Genomic DNA, 27,087 nt, shown 5'->3' on the forward strand with positions numbered 1-27,087 from the left:
AGCACTAAGTGCATTCCACCCTCTCAAGCCAGTGATTTCACTGCACTGAAGCGTAAAGAGATGTAAATGGATCAAATCGGCACATAGTTTTCATGAGCAGCCAATCACAAATCACAACTGGAAAGCCATGAATGGATTGCTGCTAGTGAATCGATGTGAACTAGTGACAGGCACAGCTGCTCTCCTTCAGCATGGACACGTGAAGCAGAAAGGTAAGTATAACAGTTATAATGCTTCCCACTCCCCCTGTCTGGACGGCTCCCTTATTTTCAGACAGGGGTCCCTTTACTGTGGGGCTGTCGGGGGGGGGGGGGGGGGGGGGTCGGTGGGTGGAGGGAGTTCATTTAGGCAGGCATTTCTGGGGGTCCCCTTATTACAGGGGTCCCTGGGAGGAGGCAGGTCGGGTAACCCCTGTACTTGAGGGTGGGGGGAACCCTGGAAATCGAGGGGTGGGGGGCTGCCATGCGATGGGAGGAGGGTTGGGCCATCGTGCATGCAGGGAAGGGTTAGGGCTGATTTACGGTGGGGTGGGTTGGGGTCGATGCGCGGTGCAGTGGGGAGGGTGACCGGCCACGAGAATCAAGATGGCAGCCCAATATCAGGATTCCCCCGGTAATCCCTCATATTCCATGCTGCATAAATGTGCATGAAATGCATTCTGCTTTACGACCAAAAGAGGATTATAAAGCCAGTGCAATTCAGCTCCGACAGGAGAACACAGGGCGGGATTTTCCGTTGTCCGACGTCGATATCGTAATTGGCGATCGGGCGGAGAATCCCTTCCGACGCCAAAATCGGGGGCGGTGCCGGTTTTCTATTCTCTGCCCCCTCCAAAATGGAATCATTGCGTCGCGCTCGTATGCTTGCCGGAACTCCTCAGTGTAGCGAGATTGGGACACCAATTTTCAATGGCACCCCGATCTCTGGAGCCTCCGAACCAATGCCTGACCGCACCCCAAGCATCAACTCACTATGGGAGGGACCCCTGATTTCCCACATCCCTCTCAACACTCTTACAGGACACCCCCAGCCCGTTCACCTCTGAGCAAAAAATACAGCTTGTCGCTTTGGCAGTGCCAGCTTGGCACATTGGCAGTGCCCCTTCCAGCTGGCAGAGCCACCTGGTGCCTTGGCAATGTCAGGCTGCTACACAAGTGGCACAGACAGGGTGCCAGGCTGGCACTAGCAGGTCCAGGTTTGCAGTGCCAGGGCACCCGGGTGGCACCAGCAGTGCCAGTGCACCACCTTATCCAAAGGACATGAACCTGAAGTCTTCCGATCCTCTGGGAGACCCCCCATGAGTGCAGTTCCATCTGGTTGTGGAGACTAGTACGGACCGGCACTCACCTGAGGTCTCCAAGGTGAAGGGGATAGATCCCAACTCTTCAGGCGCCTTGGGAATCTGCATGTTAAAGTGAGTCTAGCTGTCTCACTCCAATATGCGGGTTTGCCTAAAAGTGCTCCCGCCCTACATCGCAACGTTTCTCAAGATCGCATTCGATTGCGCGAGGCATTGCCAGCCGGGTAGATCCCAGGAGTGGGGTCTCCCGGCTTCTATCGGTCATGCTGCCCAGTGGCAAGCTCCTGTTCGGGTGCAGCGTGGCCATTCGACTGCGTCCAAAGTGGGGGCTGGGGCGTCAATAGAAAATAAAGAGATGGCGGGTGAATTGAGCAGGTATTTTGCACTTGTCCTCACGAAGAGGAATACAAGTAATATCCCAGAAATGATTGTGAATTAAGAATTGAAAGGAGGGAGGAAATCAGGAAGACTGCAGTCACTAGGGAAGTGGTACTGAGCAAATTAATGGAACGGTGGCTGACAAGGCCCCAGATCCTGATAGACTTCTTTCACAGGCCTCAAAAGAATTGACTCATGAGATAATTTTCCCAATTCACTAGATATGGGAAAACTACCATTCATTAGATTGGAAGTAAGAACATAAGAATAGGAGCAGGAGTAGGCCATCTGGCCCCTCGAGCCTGCTCCGCCATTCAATGAGATCATGGCTGATCTTTTGTGGACTCAGCTCCACTTTCCGGCCCGAACACCATAACCCTTAATCCCTTTATTCTCCAAAAAACGATTTATCTTTATCTTAAAAACGTTTAAAGAAGGAGCCTCAGCTGCTTCACTGGGCAAGGAATTCCATAGATTCGCAACCTTTTGGGTGAAGAAGTTTCTCCTAAACTCAGTCCTAAATCTACTTCCCCTTATTTTGATGCCATGCCCCCTAGTTCTGCTTTCACCCGCCAGTGGAAACAACCTGCCCGCATCTATCCTGTCTATTCGCTTCATAATGTTATCTGTTTCTATAAGATCCCCCCTCATCCTTCTAAATTCCAGTGAGTACAGTCCCAGTCTACTCGACCTCTCCTTGTAATCCAACCCCCTCAGCTCCTTTATTCAAAAAAGGAGGAAGACGGAAATCCGGAAACTGTAGGCCAGTTAACGTAACATCTGTCATAAGGAAAACGTTCAAAGCTTCTTTTTTATTCATTTACGGGATGTGGGCGTCACTGGTAAGGCCAGCATTTATTGCCCATCCCCAGTTACCCTTCAGAAGGTGGTGGTGAGCTGCCTTCTTGAATCGCTGCCGTCCCTGAGGTATAGGTACACCCATCGTGCTGTTAGAGAGGGAGTTCCAGGACTTTGCCCCAGCGACAGTGAAGGAAAGGTGATATATTTTCAAATCAGGGTGATGAGTGACTTGGAGTGGAACCTCCAGGTGGTGGGGATTCCAGGTATTTGCTGCTCTTAACCTTCTAGATGGTAGTGGTCGTAGGTTTAGAGTTATTATTAAGGATGTTATATCAGGACACATAGATACATTCAAGATAATCAGGCAGAGTCATCGTTTTGAGAGAGGGAAAATCATGTTTAACCAATATATTTGAAGAAATAACAGGTGCTATGGATAATGGGGACCAGGTAGATGCACTGTATTTAGATATTCAGAAGGCATTTGATAAAGGGCCACCTCAAAGGCTTTTGCAGAAAAACACTCATGGGGCGGAATTATCTGGTCATTCAGACTGGCGGGAGCTTCCAGTGATGCCGACGGCACAGTCCCTGCCATATGTGTCCCGGTGGTAAGAGGTGCATTCAACAGGAAACCCTGTGGACAATGGCAGGACCAGAAGATTGCGCTGCCAGCCAATCGTGGGCCATTTCCGCCGCCAAATCCTGCCCATGGTGTAGGGAGTAACATTGACGTGGAGAATAGGCATAAAAATGTCATTTTCTGGTTGGCAGGATCTGCTCAATGGTGCTCCACAGGGATCAGTGCTCGGGTCTCAACTCTTTACAAGTTATATATAAATGATTTGGATGAAGGGATCAAGTGTTGGTTTTCTAAAATTGCTGGTGACACAAAGATAGGTAGAAAAGTAAGTTGGAGTATAATGTGGGAAATGGGAGGTTGCTCATTTGGCAGGAAGAATAAAAGAAGCAGATTATGTAAACGGTAAGAGATTGTGGAGTTCTGTCAGGATCTGGGTGTCCTAGTGCACCAATTCCAAAGGGTTGGAATGCAGGTACAGTAAATAATTAGCAAAGTTAATGGAATTTTATTGTATATTGCAAGGGAAGTTGAGTGCAAGAGCAAAGAGGTCATGCTTTAATTATACAGGGCCTGTTTAGCTCAGTTGGTTAGTCACCTGGTTTGTGATGCAGAGCGAGGCGAACAGCATGGGTTCAATTCCTATACTGGCTGAGGTTATCCATGAAGGCCCTGCCTTCTCAACCTTTGCCTTCGCCTGCGGTGTGGCGACCCTCAGGTTGAATCACCACCAGTTAGCTCTTCCTCCGCGCCCCTCCTCTAGTTATCTGGGACTATAGTGACTTTGCACTCCTTTAAGAAAAGATGTAAAGAGAAGGTTTACTAGACTTAAACCTGCATGGGCAGGAACTCTTATGAGGAAAGATTGGACAAGTTAAGTTTGTATTCACTTAGGTTTAGAAGAGTAAGAAGTGGCCTGATTGAAGATAGAGAACCTAGTGGAGTGGTGTAGCGACAACAACCTCTCCCTCAATGCAAGCAAAACTAAAGAGCTGGTCATTGACTTCAGGAAGCAAAGTATTGTACACACCCCTGTCAGCATCAACGGGGCTGAGGTGGAGATGGTTAGCAGTTTCAAATTCCTAGGGGTGCACATCTCCAAAAATCTGTCCTGGTCCACCCACGTCGACGCTACCACCAAGAAAGCACAACAGCGCTTATACTTCCTCAGGAAACTAAGGAAATTCGGCATGTCCACATTAACCCTTACCAACTTTTACAGTTGCACCATAGAAAGCATCCTATCGGGCTGCATCACAGCCTGGTATGGCAACTGCTCGGCCCAGGACCGCAAGAAACTTCAGAGAGTCGTGAACACCGCCCAGTCCATCACACGAACCTGCCTCCCATCCATTGACTCCATCTACACCTCCCGCTGCCTGCGGAAAGCGGGCAGCATAACCAAAGATCCCTCCCACCCGGCTTACTCACTCTTCCAACTTCTTCCATCGGGCAGGAGATACAGAAGTCTGAGAACACGCACGAACAGACTCAAAAACAGCTTCTTCCCCACTGTCACCAGACTCCTAAATGACCCTCTTATGGACTGACCTCATTAACACTACACCCTGTATGCTTCATCCGATGCCAGTGCTTATGTAGTTACATTGCATATGTTGTGTTGCTCTATTATGTATTTTCTTTTCACGTATTTAATGATCTGTTGAGCTGCTCGCAGAAAAATACTTTTCACTGTACCTCGGTACACGTGACAATAAACAAATCCAATCCAATATAAGATCATGAGGGGATTTGAAAGGGTGGATGTGGAAAAGATGTTTCCTCTTGTGTGAGTATCGAGGACGAGGGGCCACCATTGAAAATGATGAGGGAAAAAAAAATCTCTCAGGGGGTGGTGACACTTTGGAATTCTCTTCCTCAAAAGGTGGTTGAGGCAGAGTCTTTGAATATATTTAAGGCAGAAGTACATAGATTCCTGATTAGCAAGGGGTGAAAGGTTATTGACGGTGGACAGGAATGTGAAGTTGAAGTTAAAATTAGATCCGCCATGATCTCATTGAATGGTGCAGCAGTTTCGAGCAGCTGTGTGGCCCAAGCCTGCTCCTAATTCATATGCTTGTATGGAAGCCAAAGGAAGTCAAAGGTGTCTGCCAATGTGTGTAGCAAGTTGCCTCAGGTAACAATGAGGTGAATGGTCAAGCTGTTCTTTTCTCTGGCAATGTTGGTTTCCTGCTCATCATTGAATCATAGAATCATAGTATTTACAGTGCAGAAGGAGGCCATTCGGTCCATCGAGTCTGCACCAGCTCTTGGAAAGAGCACCCTACCCAAGGGCAACACCTCCACCCAACACTAAGGGCAATTTTGGACACGTAGGGAAATTTATCACGGCCAATCCACCTAACCTGCACGTCTTTGGACTGTGGGAGGAAACCGGAGCACCCGGAGGAAACCCACGCACACACGGGGAGGATGTGCAGACTCCGCACAGACAGTGACCCAAGCCGGAATCGAACCTGGGACCCTGGAGCTGTGAAGCAATTGTGCTATCCACAATGCTACCGTGCTGCCCATATGGTTGTCACAAGACCAAGGCAAACTAACTGGGCAGGTAGACAGGGCCCGAATTTGACACTAGCCTACTCAGAAGGTAGCATGTCTTGGAGCATAAAGGTATCCTGGCAGATAGAGAAAGGGAATGTGCCACGGTCCCATAGGCACTGGCCCAATTTGCGTGATGTTAATTCATCTTTTCTCTTCACTGGCCTTCAGGTTGTTGTTGATTCAGGAGGAATTCTCACAAAAGCGTCCTGAGATTGGGAAAGGTGTCTGCAAATGAAAGTCTCCTTTTCATATGGGAAGGAAAATTGAGTAGGATGTACAAGTGGCCAAAGGCTGCCCTGCTTTCTTTTTGTGCTCTGCCAAAGTTGATACTTTGACCCTTTTCCACTGCTCATACTCAGTTGATAGTACTCTTTGCTCAAAGTGCAAAGAGATTTCGGTGCCCTTCCTACTTCAGAATTTGAACACAAAATCAAAGCTCTAGAATTTTCATTGTTTAGATCTCTTTTGCTTTACACTCACTAAGGGATATAAGGGCTCTATGGTTAAGTCAGGAAAGTAGAGGCATGATATGAAATCAGTCATTATTTTATTAAATAGTAGAGCAGGCTTAATGTTACTATGTACTGGAACTTCCTCCCAAACTCTTAGGTCAAGATGTCCCATCTGACTTCACTTCACACTGCTAATCATCTCACTTTTAACTTGTGACCATTCACGAACTCTGCTATGGTGAACAGATTGCATTAATCAACTTGGTCGATGGCAATCTGCTCATTCTCAAGGGCAATGTGGAGAGCCCCTTTTAACTTACTCAGAGGCACAGGGGGAAAAGTGCATTTTGCAACCTATTAACAGCTTTTAAACGGGTCAAAGTTGAACATCACAAAAGGCCACAAATTACTGTCGACAATATTACCACATATGGCATCTTAAAGCATTTGTATGCTTTCTGGTCTGCTATTTGACAAATGTGTTAGTTTTAAGATTTAAAGTGTCAGCACAGGCAGTAAGATATCAGATAATGGAAAGTGTACAAATGGACATATCTATCCCCTCATAGTCCATAGTCATGGGATGAGCATAGAAAGCATCCTATCTTTCTGCATCACAGCCTGGTATGGCAACTGCTCGGCCCAAGACCGCAAGAAACTTCAGAATCATGAACTCAGCCCAGTCCATCACACGAACCCGCCTCCCATCCATTGATTCCATCTACACCACCCACTGCCTTGGGAAAGCGGGCAGCATAATCAAAGACCCTCCCACCCTGCTCGCTCACTCTTCCATTGGGCAGGAGACAAAAGTCTGAGAACACGCACGAACAGACTCAAAATCAGCTTCTTCCCCGCTGTTACCAGACTCCTAAACGACCCACTTATGGACTGACCTGATTAACACTACACCCCTGTATGCTTCATCCGATGCCGGTGTCTATATATTTACATTGTGTACCTTGTGTTGCCCTATTATGTATTTTCTTTTCATGTACTAAACGATCTGTTTGAGCTGCACGCAGAAAAATACTTTTCACTGTACCTCGGTACACGTGACAATAAACAAATCCAATCCAATCCAATAATGTTGACAACCAGTTCTCTGACAACTTACTGGATACATACACTGCCTTCTGCTTAAAGGGTCCCATACATAACCAAATCTGTTAAATATTGCTCTAATTTTAAGGGGTGAGAATGGAACTAGGGAAGATAATAAAAAGCATATTCACACACAAAAACATGGAAGAGTAGAGGAAAATATTTGTTAAGGGGATCAACAGCGTTTAAGAGAAACATATATTCCATTAACAAACAAACTGGCCGTAAATGGATGATTAAAGGGAGGAGGGCAAGAGTAATTAGAAAAACGGTATACACGAAGGGCACACAGAGACTGTAAAGGAGAGGGCTACAAAGAAATTAGGAAAGAAATAAGAAAATATTAGAAAAGCAAAGAGGAACAATGAAAGTAAACGATCAAGGAATATGAAAACAAGATAGCTGAGTATTCTACAGACACAAAAAGATATATTGAGCAGGAGAAGGCTCGTGTGGAGCATAAACACTGGCACAAATCAGTTGGACCGAATAGCCAGTGCTGTAAGTTCCATGCAGCTCTCTCAAGACCCACACACAAAGATTTTCACTTTTTTGAGATACTGGAGGATTGCCAGCCGCTGTGGGAAGGTACCTGAACAAGGAATTCAGAGCCACAGAGGGAACCAAAAGACAATATTGCAGAAGACATGATAAAGCCGGCCAGTGCTTAAGTGTAGCCTTGACACAGCTGCCCACCCCACCAACCTCCCACCCATTGTTCAAAAACAAAAACGTAATCCTTCTCAGAACCAGAATTTGAATGTTCGCCAACTATTGCACGCTGTGATAATGCTCGTAAGAGGTTATTTTCAAACAGCTTATATGCATTTCAACAAAGCTTCAGCAATCAGAAGGACATAATTTGCAGATGTTTGAAAAATTATGAAATCGGGCTGAAATCTTTGTCCTTTTTCCATTTGACAAAGCCAATGGTTGCTAAATAAATAAACCTCTCAGCATTGCAAGAGATGCTAATTAGTTTCAATTAGCCGAGGTTATTTTCTGAACAAAAGCTCTGTTAATATTTTCCCTGTAATAGATCCCAACGCAATCTGCAATATTGCCACATTTACAGCCTCCCTCAGTTAAAACCTCAAACATCGCAACATCCTGGAGGTTACCATCGATCCGAAACTGAACTGGACTAGCCATATTAATACCGTGGCTAGCAGGGCAGGTTAAAGGCTAGGAATCCTACAGTGAGTAGCTCACTTCCTGACCGTTCAAAACCTGTCCTACATCTACAAGGCTACAAGAATGGAATACTCTCCACTTGCCTGGATGGGTGCAGCTCCAACAACACTCAAGAAGCTCAACAACATCCTGGCCAAAGCAGCCCACTTGTTTGCTCATCCTTTCACAAACATTCAAACCCCCCATCACCGACGAACAGGGTCAGCTGTGTGCACCATCTACCAGATGCATTGCAGCAACTCACCAAGGTTCCTTAGATAACACCTTTTAAACCCACGACCACTACCATCTAGAAGGACAAGAGCAGCAGATACCTGGGAACCCCACCACCTGGAGGTTCCCCTCCAAGTCACTCACCACCTGACTTGGAAATACATTGGATTGGATTGGATTGGATTTGTTTATTGTCACGTGTACCAAGGTACAGTGAAAAGTATTTTTCTGCGGGCAGCTCAAACAGATCATTTAGTACATGGGAAGACAGGGAATAAAAGAAAATACATAATAGGGCAACACAACAAATATAATGTAGCTACATAAGCACTGGCATCGGATGAAGCATACAGGGTGTAGTGTTAATGAGGTCAATCCATATGAGGGTCAGTTAAGAGTCTGGTGACAGTGGGGAAGAAGCTGTTTTTGAGTCTGTTCGTGCGTGTTCTCAGACTTCTGTATCTCCAGCCCGATGGAAGAAGTTGGAAGAGTGAGTAAGCCGGGTGGGAGGGATCTTTGATAATGCTGCCCGCTTTCCCCAGGCAGCGGGAGGTGTAGATGGTGTAGCGACAACAATCTCTCCCTCAATGCCAGCAAAACTAAAGAGCTGGTCATTGACTTCAGGAAGCAAAGTACTGTACACACCCCTGTCAGCATCAACGGGGCCGAGGTGGAGATGGTTGGCAGTTTCAAATTCCTAGGGGTGCACATCTCCAAAAATCTGTCCTGGTCCACCCACGTCGACGCTACCACCAAGAAAGCACAACAGCGCCTATACTTCCTCAGGAAACTAAGGACATTCGGCATGTCCACATTAACCCTTACCAACTTTTACAGATGCCCCATAGAAAGCATCCTATCGGGCTGCATCACAGCCTGGTAATGGCAACTGCTCGGCCCAGGACCGCAAGAAACGTCAGAGAGTCGTTCCTTCACTGTCGCTGGGGTAAAATCCTGGAACTTTCTCCCCAACAGCACAGTGGGTGTACCTACACCTTAGGGACTGCACCGGCTCACCACCACCTGCTGAAGGGCACCTTGGGATGGGCAATAAATGCTGGCCTAACCCGCGACGTCCCCATCTCGTAAATGAATTTTTAAAACATCTGCAGGAACAGAACAAATAATCCCCAGTACCTGCATTCATTAGAACTGATTCATGGGCCTGTTTACTTAGTTTCAAGGGATGGAGCTCAATTTGATCAGCCTGTGTTTGTTGTCAAAACAGATTCCAAATTGAACAACAGCTTGCAGCAGAAGGTAAAGTTGATGAGATTACACATAAGGGGGCAATTCAACAGGCGCGTTGCACCTGGCGCGCGCAACTCGTTATGTTGGGAGAAAAGCGGGAGTGCCCCAAAATGGGGTTGGCGTTGGGTGCCGAACAGAGGGCGATGCGTCCAGCCTGCTACAGCTGACGCAATCTGGTTTACGTTCGCGCTGGACGTGGGAAACACATTAGCATATTTAAACAAGCATTAAAATATCATTGGTCAGTTCAAAGCTGGATTCTCCCAGCTCCCGGTAATCTGCCCACCCCAGGGCCCTGATCTATGTGAAGCCAGGCTCGCTGATGTATTTAAGTCCCGCCCCTCTTTGAGCCGGGACAAAACTCGCCCTCCTTCCAAACAAATTTTGAAGTCTGACTGGATTGCAATCTGGATCATGTCAACCACCCAGTGGGAATCACACTTGTTTTTTTTGCTGGAGACCACACTTAGAAACATTTTGGACAAATTGCACCCAAGACATGTTGGCCGGAACCCCCCCCCCCACCCCTCGGGTTATAAGGGTAGACAGATTAGGGAGTGGGAAGGGAATTGGGCATCATGACTGTGGCACTGTGCTCACCGCCTACCATCCTTGCCCATCCCCACTGTGACATTACCAGTGGCGTGGGAGCCATAGGCTGGCCACCTCACCCACAGGCCAATTGAGGCCATTTTGTGGCTAATTAATGGCCATGTAGGGTCTATCCTCCTGCTACTGAAATTTACCTCTGGTGGGAGAGGCCGGTGCCAATTGTCCAGGAAGCCATCTGAAAGGTGACAAATGGCTGACAGGTAAAGGTGGGGGAGGCGCATGATTTTTTTGGGTTCCCTGTGTCCATCAGATGTTTCCCCTCTCACAGGTAATTCTCCACTACAGGCTCTCTCTTCCACCCCCAGAAAGTTCCAGCTTCCCCCAACCTATCTCGCCAGAGCATGTTTACACAGTTCCCACGTGTCCTTTTAACTCCAGGCTCGATGGGCATCTCCTGTACTGCCTGAAGTCCTGACAGTGGGCACAGCTCCCAGAGGTGCTGCTAGGGCAGGAGAGCTTGCTCTCGAGGGCAGGACTTCCAATTGCAAGGGGCAGAATCTCTGCCTCGAGCCGATTATCAGACCACTGGCTGTAAAATGGTTGTGGGATGAGATGGCCAAGCAGAGGTGGGCTCGCCGTACTGTTCAATTGGTCTGTGTTTGATTATGTGAGTCTGTTTACCCTGGGGCATCCCTCGAAGATGCCGGGGACCTCCGACTGCCCCAGGATGTAGCTGTCGTGCACACTCCTGGGGAAGCGTGCACACACTAGCATGATCTTCAGGTGGTGGTCACACACAGGTTGGATGTCCAGGGAGTGGAATCCCTTCCCGTCAATGCAGGGTTCTCCCAGATCGCCCAGCGTGCAAAAGGAGACATGGTCAAAGTTTATATAGTCAGCTGCCTGGAAAAACAGGGCACTCCTGACTTCACAGATGCACTTGTGGACTGGATGTTGGGATACCAGTCCCCGCTTGAGCCCTGGAATAAAAATTCAGGGTTGTGGTGACCTTGACTGCCACCACGAGTGGGTATTCTCCTCCTCCACATGGAGCCAAGTTAGTAAGGACATGGCATGGGTGCCACACCATCTCCTTGTTGTGGAGGAGCCTCCTGTGGTACATGCAGTTGTCACCTGTTCGAAGGACCAGTGATGCCTGTGCACCTTGGGCCGTCACTGACCTCCCCCTTGGAGTCTCTCCCTGGTCTGATGGGTGGCAGGTCCTCAGGGTGTGGGGCGGGGCCATGCTGCCTGTCAACACTGCTACCCCTGCCTTCGCCAGCGTCTGGCTGCCTGGTCTGCCAACACCACTGGGAGGGCGGCTTCTGCCAGGTCCAAGATATCATCCATAATGTAATATCTGTAAGGAATTGGAGAGGGTGTGAGGCTGGTGATCAGCTATGGCCTCCACCCATGTACCCTCAGATCCCCCACCCTCACGTCCCTTGCCATCCCTCAGGGTGCCATCCAACACGCCCTGCACACGGAGCGCCAGCCCCAGCAGTGTTCCCAGGGCACCAGACCACAGACCCTGTACCCCAGACACCCGATGATAACCTTACCTGGACGGGAGCTGGTTCCCTCCCCGTACACACACACACACCACACACACACACACACACGTGGTAATACCAGGTATTCCGGTACCTGAGAGGTAGATGACCATTGGCTAGACCCAGGAGTCTACCATTGGCTGATGTACACAGCTCCGCCCTGAGAGGCGGAGTATAAGAACCGATGCCGTCCCAGCAGCCTTCACTTTCTGTATCGAAGCTGCTGGGGAAGAGTTCTAGCAGATTAAAGCCGATTAGTTATGACTCACCTTGTCTCGAGAGTAATTGCATGCGCATCAATTTAATCTGCTACAACTTCAGTTGAAAGGCTGGATCTCCGTATCAAACCAGAGTGCCTTCAGCTCAGCCCCCACGCGGACAACTCCGCTGCTATCTTCAAACATTGGCTGGCGTGCTTCAAGGGCTCCCTCGACATGGCCGCCGACACCCCCACGGAAAGACAAAAGATGCACCTTCTACGCTCGCAGGTCAGCCCTGGGATCTACCCTCTGATCGAGGAGGCGGAGAATTATGCTGCAGCGATCGAGCTGCTAGAAGGACATTATATCCGCCCTGTGAACCAGATCTACGCTCGTAATCTGCTGGCGACTAGGAGGCAAAGGCCAGAGGAAACGTTGGAAGACTTCTACCGGGCGCTGCGGGTGCTGGGCCGAAACTGTGGCTGCCCGCCAGTTTCGGGGAACGAGCACACGGAACTTTTGATCAGGGATGCTTTCGTGGCAGGTATGACCTCCCCCGATATCCGCCGAAGGCTCCTAGAAATGGACACTCTGGGACTTACTGAGGCATGGGCCCTGGCGGGGTCCACGGACGTTGCGTATAAAAACGCGCTGGCTTTTGCTCCCGGACGCACGGCGGCCCCCTGGGCTGTGTGGCACCCCGTTGTGGCAGCCCCTCATGCCCCTCAGACCTTCCCCATGACCCCGCAAGCCTGCGCGGCGAGACGGCCCGTTACCACCGCCGGACAACGCTGTTTCTTATGCGGGCAGGCGAATGAACCCCGCCCGCGCTGCCCGGCCCACACCGCCACCTGCAAAGGGTGCGGCAAGAAGGGCCACTATGTCGAGGCCTGCCAGGCCCATGCTGTGGCCACGCCCACCGCCACCCCCCTATCCTCAGGTCGCGTGCGACCCACGGGCGTGGCCATTTTGCCTCCCGGCCACCACGCTGGACGGGTGGGCGCCGCCATTTTGTCCCTCGCCGCCGCCATCTTCTTCATCCCCGGACTCCATGTGCGACCCATGGCTGACGCCATCTTGGATGGGGCCTCAGGCCCCCAGCACAGCCGACTACACGCGGCCCGACCAGAACTCTCCTTTACTGCAGCTGGCCTCGGTGACTCTGGACCAGAGTCGGCCCCGGACGCTTGCGAAAGCTACAACGACGATCTCCATCAACGGCCATGTGACGTCGTGCTTGATCGACTCTGGGAGCACGGAAAGCTTTGTTTACCCCGACACGGTTAGACGCTGTTCTCTTGTCACCCATCCCGTAAACCAAAGGATCTCCCTGGCCTCCGGGTCACACGTGGTGGAGATAAAGGTGTTCTGCCTAGCGAACCTCACTGTCCAAGACAGGGAATTCCACAATTTCCGCCTGTACGTCCTGCCGCACCTCTGCGCAGCTACCCTCTTTGGGCTGGATTTCCAGTGCCATCTGCAAAGCCTGACTTTTAAATTTGGCGGCCCTATACCCCCCCTTACTGTCTACGGCCTCGCGACCCTTAAGGTCGACCCGCCTTCCCTGTTTGCGAACCTCACCCCGGATTGCAAACCCGTCGCCACCAGGAGCAGACGGTACAGTGCCCAGGACCGGACCTTTATCAGGTCGGAGGTCCAAAGGCTGCTGAAGGAAGGGGTCATCGAAGCGAGCAACAGCCCCTGGAGGGCTCACGTAGCGGTGGTAAAGACCGGGGAGAAACATAGGATGGTCACTGACGACAGTAGACCATCAACAGGTTTACGCAGCTGGATGCGTACCCTCTTCCCCGTATAGCCGACCTGGTAAACAGGATTGCGCAATACAAGGTTTTCTCCATGGTGGATCTCAAGTCTGCCTACCACCAGCTACCCCTCCGTAATGGTGACCGCCAGTACACTGCCTTCGAAGCAGATGGGCGGCTCTATCACTTTTTAAGGGTTCCCTTCGGTGTCACGAATGGGGTCTCGGTCTTCCAACGAGAGATGGACCGAATGGTTGACTGGTACGGCTTACGCGCAACGTTCCCATATCTTGATAACGTCACCATCTGCGGCCATGACCATCAGGACCATGACACCAACATCCGGAAATTTCTCCAGACCGTGAATATCCTTAATCTGACTGACAATAAGGATAAATGTGTGTTTAGCACCGGCCGTCTAGCCATTCTAGGCTACGTAGTGTGAAGTGGAGGCATAGGCCCCAACCCTGAGCCCATGCGCCCCTCATGGAGTTCCCCCTCCCTCACTGCCCCAAGGCCCTGAAGCGCTGCCTCGGCTTCTTCAGCTATTATGCACAATGGGTCCCCAATTACACAGACAAGGCTCGACCCCCGATCCAGTCCACAACCTTCCCCCTGTCGACGGAGGCCCGCCAGGCCTTCAGCCGCATCAAAGCAGACATTGCTAAAGCCACGATGCGCGCTATCGACGAGTCCCTCCCCTTCCAGGTCGAGAGCGATGCGTCCGACGTAGCTCTGGCGGCCACCCTCAACCAAGCGGGCAGGCCCGTGGCTTTCTTCTCCCGCACTCTCCATGCCTCCGAAATTCGCCACTCCTCGGTCGAAAAGGAGGCCCAGGCCATAGTAGAAGCTACGCGACACTGGACGCATTACCTGGCCGGCAGGAGATTCACTCTCCAACGGTCGGTTGCCTTCATGTTCGATACTGCGCAGCGGGGCAAGATTAAGAATGACAAGATCTTGCGGTGGAGTATCGAACTCTCCACCTACAATTACGAGATCTTGTACCGTCCGGGGAAGCTGAACGAGCCTCCTGATGCCCTGTCCCGCGGCACTTGCGCCACCGCACAAGTGGACCGCCTCCGATCCCTCCACGAGGACCTCTGCCACCCGGGGGTCACTGGTTTCTTTCATTTTATCAAGTGCCGCAACCTGCCGTACTCCATCGAGGAGCTCAGGTCCGTCACCAGGGACAGCCAAATCTGCGCGGAGTGCAAACCGCACTTCTACCGGCCAGAGTGCGTTTACCGGCATCTGGTAAAGGCTTCCCGTCCCTTTGAACGCCTCAGTCTGGACTTCGGTCTAGGAATCTCCCAGTCTCCGGCTGGCAGGACGTCCTCCCGGTGGCCCTTCACTCTATCCGGTCGCTGCTCTGTACTACCACAAATCAAACGCCTCATGAACCTCTCCCTGTTGTCCCCAGGAAGTCCTCCTCCGGGACCTCGCTCCCAACCTGGCTAGTGACACCCGGACCCATCCTGCTTCAGAAACATGTGAGGGCGCACAAGTCAGACCCGTTGGTCGAGAGGGTCCACCTGCAGCACGCCAGCCCCCAGTACGCCTATGTAGAGTTCCCTGACGGCCGGCAGGACACAGTCTCCCTTCGGGACCTGGCGCCCGCTGGAGCCCCACGCGCACCCGCACCAGTGCCCCCACCCCCACCCTCCCCACAGCACCTGAACGGAGGGTCAGTACTCCCGCCGCCCCTCCCTAGGCCCGAACAAGCACCGACGCCCACTACAGGTGCCCCCCCATCCACATTTCGCCCCAACAGCGCCGCCTAGGGGTGACGAAGCTGCCTGGGAGGACGACACCACGTTCCCGGAGTCGCAACCGCCGGGACCCCCATCAGGATTACCGCCGAAGCCCAGACGCTCCAGAAGGACGACCAGGCCACCCAATCGACTCATTGCTGCGCTATGAACACTTGGTTATTACCCTCGACATCACGGCACCTCCATACCTGGTCATACCATGCGAAAGGCGACATTAACGCTGGCCATCACCCCGCCGGGCTCTTTTTTTAACAGGGGGTGAATGTGCGGTACCTGAGAGGTGGATGACCATCGGCTAGACCCAGGAGTCTACAATTGGCTGATGTACATAGCTCCGCCCTGAGGGGCGAAGTAGAAGAACCGATGCCATCCCAGCAGCCTTCACTTTCTGTATCGAAGCTGCTGGGTACAGTTCTAGCTGATTAAAGCCGATTAGTTATGACTCACCTTGTCTCGAGAGTAATTGATTGAACATCAACATCACACACAGACACCCACCACCCACCCACCCCCCACCCCCCCACCCACCCACCCCCCCACCCACCACACACCCACCACCCACCCACCCCCCCACCCACCCCCCACTCCGCGGTGGAATATGGATCTTGCTAAAGAGAGCGAGACAGTTAGTTTGGAAACCGATCCACGCCCAGCGTGTTTCTCGACTTTGGCCTCTTCAGCTATCTAACCAGCCTGCTCGATTTCGCGCGCGGTGCGGCTGGTAGATCGCGGACCAGTTTTATATTGCACTGTCGGTATGCAAGTGCGGCCTTCAGCTGCCTGAGGAAGAGATGGTTTCAAGGCCAGAACCAGAGCCGGGATTCACCGCTATTCGGCGGGCCAGGCCGTACCAGCGCCGAGGAGTGGCGTGAACCACTCCGGCGCGGGCTGCCCAGAAGGTGCGGAATCCTCCGCAACTTCGGCAGCTGGATGGAAATTGTCCCATTGGGCAGACCCAGCATGGGTTCATAAAGGGCTGCGGCGCCGGCCGGCGCAAGTTGGTGCATGCGCGGGAGCGCCAGCGTGTTCTGGCGTGATCCCAGCACATGTGCAGGGGGGTTCTTTTCCACACTGGCTACGGCGGACTGTTACAGCGGCCGGCGCGGAGGGAAAGAGTGCCCCCGTGGCACAGGCCCGCCCGCAGATCGGTGGGCCCTGATCGCGGGCCAGGACTCCGTGCACCCCCCCTTTCCCGGGGCCAGATCCCTCCAGAGTGGAACATCACCACTTGTAAGTTATCCTCCAATTCACACATCATCCTGCCTTGGAACTATATTGCCGTTCGTTCACAGACGTTGGGATAAAATCCTGGAACTCACTCCCCAGCAGCACCGTTGGGCAACTAAAGAAGGTGGCTCACCACCAACTTCTCAAGCTCAATTGCAACAAAGCCCAGTCTTACTGGTGATGGCCACATCCCTTAAACAAGTTTTTAAAAAGGAGTACAATTAAGTCTCACTCCAGAGACTTGAGGACAAGATCCATGTTGACGCCCCTGGTGCAATACTGAGGGAGTGATACACGGAGCCTTTTAAATTAGTATTTTAAACGGAGCAGTTATATACCCTGTCAGCTTGGTCAATGTGACAGATCCCATGGTACTGAAATGGGGTAAATGAAATAATTTGACATTAAATATTAACACCTTTGCAGTATGCAACAGTAGTTCTGAGCATTAACAGCTTTTAAAGAACAGTTATTGGAGCTCTTCCTCAGCACGCTGGTGTGGGAAAGTAGCAATCACAAACTGAATGACCTTCACAGGATGGCCAAGCAAAAGTGCGATAAGGAGCAGAAACCTCAGCCTTCAGTGAGATAAAGGGGACAGCTGCAGCCTGTATAATTCTGCTAATTAGGGTTTTATACTGGAAGGGCGAGACCCACAAAATCTGAGTGTGTTATGCAGCCTTTGCATCAGGCAGACGCCCTGGAGGGGCAGGTTGTCTCTCCCAAGCGTGTTTGTGAATAAAAAGTCTCTGTTACTGCATCTTACAGACTTGAGTGGTTTCAATCTTTTATCGCAGCAGTATTATTTGAAGAAAAGTAGGGAAGTGTTCCCAGCCGTCGTGGTCAATATCAATCCCTCGACCATCATGATGTGAAAGCAGACCTCTTCATTGCTTCAAAATCCACCACCTTCATTCAACCCCCTCAAAACAATAAAGCGCTTTGCGTTACCTTCCCTTCCTCCTATAGTCTGCAGGCTTTTAAAATCCAAACGCAGCAGCACTGAGCTTTCGATTAACTTTCTTTAGTTAATTGATCAGCGAATCTTTTGAACATTGGTGCACCTGAACCCTTGGCCTCTCACTGAGACTTGTCAGTCATAAATATTACAATTATCAGTCTCAGTTTGACCAAAGCGATCAGATTACCATTTGGGAAGTTGGTTAATGTGTCACCTGTGTGCTGTAGAGCGGTTTCCCGAACAATTGCTTCACAGGCGAAGGCTCTTCAGCCCATAGTGCTTCTACTGGCCCATTTAAGGAACTACCCAATTCATCCCACTTATTATCATCCTCGTAGCACCACAATGGGGAGATTTTCCAGCCTGCAGGATTTTCCGGTTCCCGTTCCGGTTTCCTGGACTTTTTGCCAATTATCCTAAACCTGTGACATCCTCTTGTCAATGGAAACACTTGTCCCTTAATTATGCTATCAAAAACCTCCCTAATGTTTAATTAACTTTCTAGTCTTTGTACAAGATTAAAACCCATTTGAAATACAATAAGAAAGTTACGTACCTCCTTATAAGCACCAGTACATTCATAGTAATCACGAGATGGTAAGCCAAGATTGGGCTGGTCGATCTGTCAATTCACCAAAAGTTAAAGTATGTTTAATGTCATGTCAAGTCCAACAATTTTTCTCTCGTCTTGACCCAGACTTTATCGTGACAGTAATGTTATGTTAACAACACGTGCTGTGAGCAATCTGTGAATCGGTCAGCTCAGGGGATAGGCAGAGATCTGTGAATCTCCCGAACCTGCCGTTCAATTCCTGGTTCCCTCATCTATTGGTCCAGACAAATGGCATCTCGCCCTTGGCCTTGTCCTTATATTTCTGAACTTGTTGGATTTTCACATTAATGACCAATTAAACTCAAAGTTATGTGTGGCAATTAACGGTGCAAGTGCCATTTTTACTCACTTAGTAATTGTTAATGAAATGCCGGTCAATATTTCTGCCTCAGCGACAATAAACAATCTGAACTGCAAGGTGGTAAATTGCAGCTCGAGATTGTAAAACAGCAACTTTAAAATGTTAGACATATTTCTCTTTTCTTCCTTTTTCTCTCTCTTGTCTCAATCTTTAATCTCATTCATTGACGTGATGGACCGCAGGTCCCATTAATCACTAACGTCCTTAGATTGTTGCCCATTATCTGCTTGCAAATCCTGCAAATTATGGTCTAACAATCTTTGAGCAGAAGGTAAATTTTAACTAACAGGGCAGTTGGTGAGATGGCATGCTTCAGCAAGATCCAAGAGCAAAATAAAGTGAGGATATTAATATTATGCTAGTGATATTGCTAAGCTTAAGGATAAACAGATGGTGGGAACTGATTTATTAAGTGCCTTGAACAGATATAGAGAGTCCTCCCATGAGTGGCTGGGATTCATCAGCATGCCCGGGAATTACATTTTGGTTTAATTAGTTAAGTTTCTGCCTGATGTTTTATTTTAGTTACAGTGCCCCACCAGTTGATGTCACCTCTCAATTTTGTTCCATTTATAGATTCTTGTTTTATTGGAAGAGTATAAAGAGGGATTGGGGAAGGATTGAGGAAGCAGTGGAAAGGGTGCAGAGGAGATTTACCAGAACGTTGCCTGGTGTGGAGGGAAGATCTTATGAGGAAAGGCTGAGGGACTTGAGGCTGTTTTCGTTAGAGAGAAGAAGGTTAAGAGGTGACTTAATTGAGGCATACAAGATGATCAGAGGATTGGATAGGGTGGACAGTGAGAGCCTTTTTCCTCGGATGGTGATGTCTAGCACGAGGGGACATAGCTTTAAATTGAGGGGGGATAGATATAAGACAGACGTCAGAGGTAGGTTCTTTACTCAGAGAGTAGTAAGGGCGTGGAATTCCCTACCTGCAACAGCAGTGGACTCGCCAACACTAAGGGCATTCAAATGGTCATTGGATAGACATATGGACGATAAGGGAGTAGTGTAGATGGGCTTTAGAGTGGTTTCACAGGTCAGCGCAACATCGAGGGCCGAAGGGCCTGTACTGCACTGTAATGTTCTATGTTCTATGGCTTGCAGTGGGTAGCATCCCTGCCCCAGAGTTATAAACTCTGGGTTTGAGTCCTGCCCCAGGACTTGATGGCCAAGTGACGTGTGTTCATAATGCAACCAAGCAGGTTGAGTATCAACCTGCAAAATCCTTCCACCGCAAGCCAGCAGTAAGAGTGTGAGAGACTCCTGGTCAGACATGCTTCATTGGCCTGGCGCCCCTCAAGCTTTAAGCCTCTGGGGACAGGGAAACAAACTTACCCAGAAAAAACTCACTATGGAAACAGATGAAAGTCTGCCTTGTGAACCATTATGTGTGGGAAAAGAGACGACAACAATTCACCTGGTGTGGATGGGCTTGGGAAGGGTGGAGGTCCTCCTTGTAAGTCTGCCTGTGGGCCCGGCCACGGTGGCCATTAACAGGTCCAGGCAGCGAGCGGTTGAAGGGTGAGGTCATCTGACCCAACTGTCTGCCACTTTACTGCGGCTACACACATGGCTAGGCCACCTTGGAGAGGCTGCACGGAGTGTCCACCCCAACACTTCAGGCTTTCCGTGATCGGTGGGAACCGCGGGAGCTGGGGTGCATCATCACCCCCAGGACGACCATTTTGGTTTCATCAGTTAAGTTTTGTTTCATATCAGTGGCCCCACGAGAGGCTATCATCGCTCTCATTTGAAGTTAATTTATTTATAATTTGTTTAATTAAAAGGCTATGAAGAGGGACTGCTGGGACAGTAGGTAGGAGGCAGACTATAAAATTCTGCCTTCTGTAATCAAACAAACTATCAAGAAAAGGATTTACACCACTTTTCATCCTTCACCATCTGGATTGGAATCCAATTATCAGAGGAGAATCCTTGGGCCTCTTCCAGAATCAGCCCAATTTGCCTTGTATTCATTCAAGATGAAATTAAATTTGATGGATTCCCATTCTGCAATCTCCTCTCTTAACTTTCCTCCCAGATGATCAGGGGAATAGAGTAGAGAGTCAGAGACTTTTTCCCCGGGTAGAACAAACCATTACAAGGGGACATAAATTTAAGGTGAATGGTGGAAGATATAGGGGGATGTCAGAGGTAGGTTCTTTCCCCAGAGAGTAGTGGGGGCATGGAATGCACTGCCTGTGGAAGTAGTTGAATCGGAAACATTAGGGACCTTCAAGCGACTATTGGATAGGTACATGGATTACGGTAGAATGATGGGGTGTAGATTAATTTGTTCTTAATCTAGGACAAAAGTTCGGCGCAAGATTGTGGGTCGAGGGGCCTGTTCTGTGCTGTATTTTCTATGTTCTATGTTCTCCCTGCCGTTCACAAAGATGGTGCCTCAAATCAAACATCTACCCCAATGTGCCTTTTAACGGCATGCCAAACACAAACTAATATTTTGTAAATGAATGAAGAAGAATGGAAATTTTGAATCTTATCAAAGTCACGTACATGGATTATGTGAACATTGGAATTTTTGTCATCTGTCCCAACAAAAAGGTCTATGACCACACGCTTCCCAAATGTGCTGGTCATTTCCCCAATGATGGCCTCAAGGGTCCAATTTTGACCTAGGAGAAAGCAAACACGCACACTGTGATGACAGCAAACTGGTTGACCTGCAGTTCAGAGAATATTCCCTAACCCAGCCCAAAATGTAAACTCCCTGGAGCAGGTTATAGGAAATCAGTCGCTACATGAAATACTCAGCATGTCAGGCAGCACCTGGGGAGAAATAGAGTCACTATTTCAAGTTGGTTCAGGCAAATCGCTCATCACCGTGAATATTGCAAGCGAGAACAAATGAGGTTAGGTGAGGCGTTCAACCCAAAGTTTGACGATAACTGGGGAATACATCATAGGTAAAGACAGTGGAAGGAGAGTTCCGAAAGCCAATAATGGGAGGAGAGCAAAATGGGCGGTAATGGTTTGGACGTCCTCCATACACCTCTTCTGGGGTGGGATTCTCCACCCCGTCGCACCAGATTTCTGTTTCTGTAGTGAGAATATGGAACTATCTGCCACTTGCAATGAATATCTTTTACACTGACATTCATTGAACTCCTCACACACATACAGGGACCATAGAATCTGCTGAATTAATCTCACTTTGGAAATATTTTAGCCAAAAATATTGTTCTTATTTGTTATTTTGTTGGCCATGTTAACCAACATTGGCGGGATGCTCTGTTTCGCCGGCTGGCCAATGGGGTTACCCATTGTGGGGCAGCCCCACACCGTCGGGAAAGCCCCGGACTGCCGGCACAATGGAGCATCCCGACGGCGGAGAATCCAGCCCCCGATCTTTCCGTTCCATTGTGTGATATTGGGGGAGATTAACATTCACGCAGGACGCTATCTTAATAGAGATATCAGCCATTTTATTAAAACAGGTTAACATGGCCAACAAAATAACAAATAAGAACAATATTTTTGGCTAAAGTATTTCCAAAGTGAGATTAATTCAGCAGATTCTACGGTGCCTGTGTGTGTGTGAGGAGTTCAATGAATGTCAGTGTAAAAGATATTCATTGCAAGCGGCAGATAGTTCCATATTCTCACTACACTCTGTAAATAAATTCCTCCTAAATTACTTAGTTGATCATTTACAGACTGTCTGCTATTCATGCTGTCCTGGTCCCGCACTCATACACAACTGAAAACCACATGCCCGTATCCGCGTTATTTATCCCTGCATGATATTCAGGAGTTGTTTGTAATCATGCCTGCTCTTTTCCAGAGAACAGTACTCCATCTTGCTTTATCCTAACTGATTGTTACATTCTTTCTGTATGGTAATATCCATATCATATCTTTTTGCAGTATGGAGAACAGACCTGCACATTGTGTTCAAAAGTCCGACCTAATCAAGGTTGTACATAAACATAACCTTGTCCCTTTGCGTTTGTTTCCCCGAGAAATGCACTCCAGAGTTCTTTGTTTGCAATCTTTATGGCTTGGTGCTACTTTTAGCCATTTATGCATCCATACTCCCCAATCTCCTTTTTTCCCTCTATCCCATTTCATGTCTTAGCCTGCAAGGAATGAGTAGCTTCCTTGTTTCTTCTACCACCTCACACTTTGCGATGGTCACTTTTATTTTTCATTGATCTGCCCAGCCTGCAAACGTGTTGAAGCCTTTCTGTACTTTCATACTGTACGTCCTCCATGTGATTTTGTTATAAAGCTTTCAATGTTGGTATCAGTTGTAAATTGTAATGACACACCTACCAATTTCAGAGTCCAAATTATTTACATGCATGGCAATCTACAAAAGTCCCCACAAGGGGAGCAGAAGCTGATTGCCACTTGAGTGACTGGCATACGCTCATTGCTCAATTTGTTACTGTGTGCTGTTCATTTTAACATGCAAGTATTTTGTTTCTTCGGCTGGGAAATTTTGATAAAACACAAAAGTGTCCCAAATATTGAAAAACCACGTTCTGATCTCACCGTGTGTCTCGTCCCAGTTGTCCGCTGCGACTGGCCACTCAAACACATCAGTCAGCATGCTAATTAACGGTGCTCCACCTTTCCTTTCAATTGCAGCTGAAGTACAAACAAGAGGAACCATTAGCACATTTCACAGCAAACATCAAAATGGTTGGATTAGTCTCGAGATCATCACTTACTTTGATTGGTGCATGACTTGAATAGCGTCTTTGCTTTCTGAATCGCTTCAGGATCTCCATTATCTGGCTTCTCGAGGACATCTAGAATCAGGGAGAGAAATAAATCATTAGACTGGGCAAGGCAGCTCAGACACATTTCTAGTCAGTTTCTGTCAAGAGTTTTTCCACAACCACTTAATGATATGCCGGTATTTAATTTAGATTCAGATTTATTGTCACGTGTACCAAGGTACAGTGAAAAGTATTGGGCTCGATTCTCCGCCCCGCCACACCACATTTCTGCCCCCACCCGCCGGCGGGATTCTCCGTTACGCCGGCCGGTCAATAGGGTTTCCCATTTGTGGGGCAGCCCCACGCCGTCGGGAAACCCCGGGCGCCAGCAAAACGGAGAATCCCGCCGGCGGAGAATCCCGCCCATTGTTCTGCGTACAGTCCAGACACTTTGTTCCATACATGAGAAAAACAGAGGGCATACGATAAATACACAATGTAAATACATAGACTTAGACATCCGGTGAAACATAGAGAGTATACAGTGTAGAGAAGGTCCGTAGAGAGGTCAGTTCAGTCTATAAGAGGGCCATTCAGGAGTCTGGTAACAGCGGGGGAGAAGCTGTTTTTGAATCTGTTAGTGCGTGTTCTCAGTTTTTTGTATCATCTGCCCAGTGGAAGAGCTTGGAAGAGAGAATAACCCAGGTGGGAAGGGTCTCTGAATATGATCAAGCATGTCTGACCAAGATCATCCATGAACATGGTACCAGTAGGAACAGTAGCACACCATTCATCACCTTGCATCTGTTCCACCATTCAATCATAATGTGAAAAGCCTGCAAATCAACTTGATTTACCAGCCTTCACTCCACGTCCCCTGATGTACCTCCCTGATAAAGTCAAGCACAATTATTCTCCAGGGTTTTCTCTCAGTCTTATCCAGCAAATTACTTGTTAATTTCCTGAAGACTACAGAACAATCCTGGAAAATTGGCATCCCTAGTTGGGTTGTATTGGTGTCTTCCTGCCAGCTTCTAGTTCCACTGGAACGAGCCTGCTTGTGTTTAACAGCAGTACAACAGGCCTCAAGCACATTCACTGCATTCCACTAGTGAATGCAGATACAAAGCTGTAAAAGTACGTCAGGACAGTTTAAAACGCGCAGCTGCTGACAGATGGAATTTGGGAGCAGTCCAGTTATGCAAGCTCTCCTAACAGGCTATAAATTTTGGGGTTAAAGAGAATGACCTTCAACTCCAATTCCTCTTGGGTCAATCCATGCTTTCAACCCAAAGTGTTATCTATCACAGGTATCTTGGAAGTCAAGCAGGTCACAGAGCCATAATCGGCACTTCTGACATGGCAATGCACTTTGAGTTCACTTTAACCAAGTGTTGCGCATTACACAATTTAGTCTAACATAAGCTGAGGCCATTCGTTTCAGCTGTGGCGCAGTGAGTAGTACGATCATGCACAAATCTGAAATGGTCATTGGTTCAATTCCTACACTCAAAACTGGAACATGTAATCCACAAAGTGTCTCCTAGTGTAAGTACTGAGGAAGTCTCTCCTAGTGTGAGAACTGAGGGAGTTCTACACGACTGCACGGTGCCAGTGGTTAACACTGCTGCCTCACAGCACCAGGGACCCTGGGTCGATTCCAGCCTTGGGTCACTGTCTATGTGGAGTTTGCACGTTTTCCCCTTGTCTGCATGGGTTTCCTCTGGGTGCTCCGGTTTCCTCCCACAATCCAAAGATGTGCAGGTTAGGTGGATTTGCCATGCTAAATTGTCCCTTCGTGTCCAGGGATATGGGGTTATGGGGATTGGGCGGGGGAGTGGCACCCTTTCAGAGAGTGGGTGCTGACTCGATGGGCTAAATGGCCTCCTTCTGCACTGTAAGGGTTCTATAGAGTGCAGTGCCATCTTTTCTAATGAGATCTTGTAGCAATTCCCTCCATGTAAAATATACCACAGCACTACTACAAAGAAGAGGAAGATTATTCTGGACATTCTGGCCAATATTTATGTATCAACCAATATCTCCGCAAAATAGATGATTTAATCATTATCTCGTAACTGCCTGTGGGATCTTGATGTCACAAATTGACCGCCACATTCAACAACCACGTTTCAAAAGCACTTCATTGGTTGCAAAGCAACTTAGGAGATGTTGAGGTCAAGAAAAGTCCTTCTACTTTCCATTCCTCAGGGAAGAATTGTGGAAACATTTTTTTCCTTCCCCGCCAAACTATGTACAAGTTTAACACTGAACAGCCAAACTGGCCTCTGCCTCCAGGAGCCAATACCTCCCTAGATGTGCTGCTTAGGTCATTTCCATGGCTAACAATACTCCCCTTGTGAAGAAATATCCTTGCAAAAGGAGTTCTCTTCAAAACTGGGGGAGGAGAGTGGTTCCTTAATAGCCTCCAACAGAGGCAATGGTCTCTGCCATTGGGACCTTCTGACCTGTGTCCGTAACTGAAGGCATCCAGCTCCCTTGACGTCAGAAGAAAGAAATAAACTTACATAGAAACATTGCCAGTTGGAAAAGAACTAATTCGCCTTGTTCTCCTTTCCAACTCTTGGTTTGTAGCCCTGTAGGTTAAGATACCTCAATGAGGGCTTCTGCCTCTACCATCCTTTCCACCCACTGATTATTGAACTTTCTACTAAGTGATTATAGGTTCTTCAAATCTATTCAACCAAATTGCAATTAATACACAGGCAGAATCCAACAAAATACGAGACAGGCACTAATAACCTTTCAGAATGGGTACATAATTGACAAATGAACTTCAATCCAGATGAATGTGAGGGAACACAGATCAATAGGAAGAACAAGGAGGACATATCAGACTCCAAATGCGGGAGAAGAGCAAAGGGGTTTGGGGGTGCAGACACGCTAGTCACGAAAAGTAGCAACTCAGATCAACAAGGTCCTAATCAAAGCAAACAAAGCACTAGAGCTTATGGTTAGAGGGATAGAATTGAAAACCAGAGATGTTAGGCTGTGCACAGACAATTCTAGCCCCACTGACCCCAAAGTCCCAACATAAGTGAATTAACTCTTAATTTGTCTGAAATTTGTGGTATCTTTGGCCCCTTGACTGCTCAATAGTTCTAAACGTTGAACACAATAACTGTTTATTTAAAACAGGAACAAAGTTGAAATATGGAATAACTATAACAAAATAACAGCCAGCTAACCTACTACTCCCCCCTTTTACCGTCCCACCCTTTTCCAAACACACACAAGGCAGACACACACAGAGGAAAGGAAAGGGGTAAAATGATAAGGGTTAAAATGGAAAAATAGAGATGAGTGTCCTTGTTGCTGATCCTGACGTCGTTATAGCCAGCTATCTTCCCAGGACGCAGAGTGTTAAAACCACCAATTGGATTTATAATGAGAATCTTGTGGTAGGCACATTCAGTCAGAACTCGCAGGCTGTAAGATTTCCACTTCCTGTGTAATTTGCATTTGTTTCCAACTTCACCAGAATGACCAATACTTGTCTGAGGTAAGAACAGAGTTCCCCACATGAGATTTT

General features: G+C 48.5%; 1 protein-coding gene across 3 annotated transcripts in view; it reads right to left on the reverse strand.

Moving 5' to 3' along the window:
* The window catches only part of LOC140389564 (neprilysin-like), a 284,568-nt gene that overhangs the window by 104,189 nt on the left and 153,292 nt on the right, over window positions 1–27,087 (reverse strand). For all 3 annotated transcript variants that reach the window (XM_072473793.1, XM_072473795.1, XM_072473794.1), the window contains exons 5-8: window positions 23,544–23,624; window positions 23,365–23,460; window positions 21,364–21,482; window positions 18,426–18,491 (exon numbers count right to left, since the gene is read on the reverse strand). In XM_072473793.1, the coding sequence (XP_072329894.1) occupies window positions 18,426–18,491; window positions 21,364–21,482; window positions 23,365–23,460; window positions 23,544–23,624 (362 nt within the window). The remainder of the gene's footprint in view (window positions 1–18,425; window positions 18,492–21,363; window positions 21,483–23,364; window positions 23,461–23,543; window positions 23,625–27,087) is intronic.

The sequence above is a fragment of the Scyliorhinus torazame genome, chromosome 14 (assembly GCF_047496885.1).
Source record: "Scyliorhinus torazame isolate Kashiwa2021f chromosome 14, sScyTor2.1, whole genome shotgun sequence".
NCBI classification, from domain to species: domain Eukaryota; kingdom Metazoa; phylum Chordata; class Chondrichthyes; order Carcharhiniformes; family Scyliorhinidae; genus Scyliorhinus; species Scyliorhinus torazame.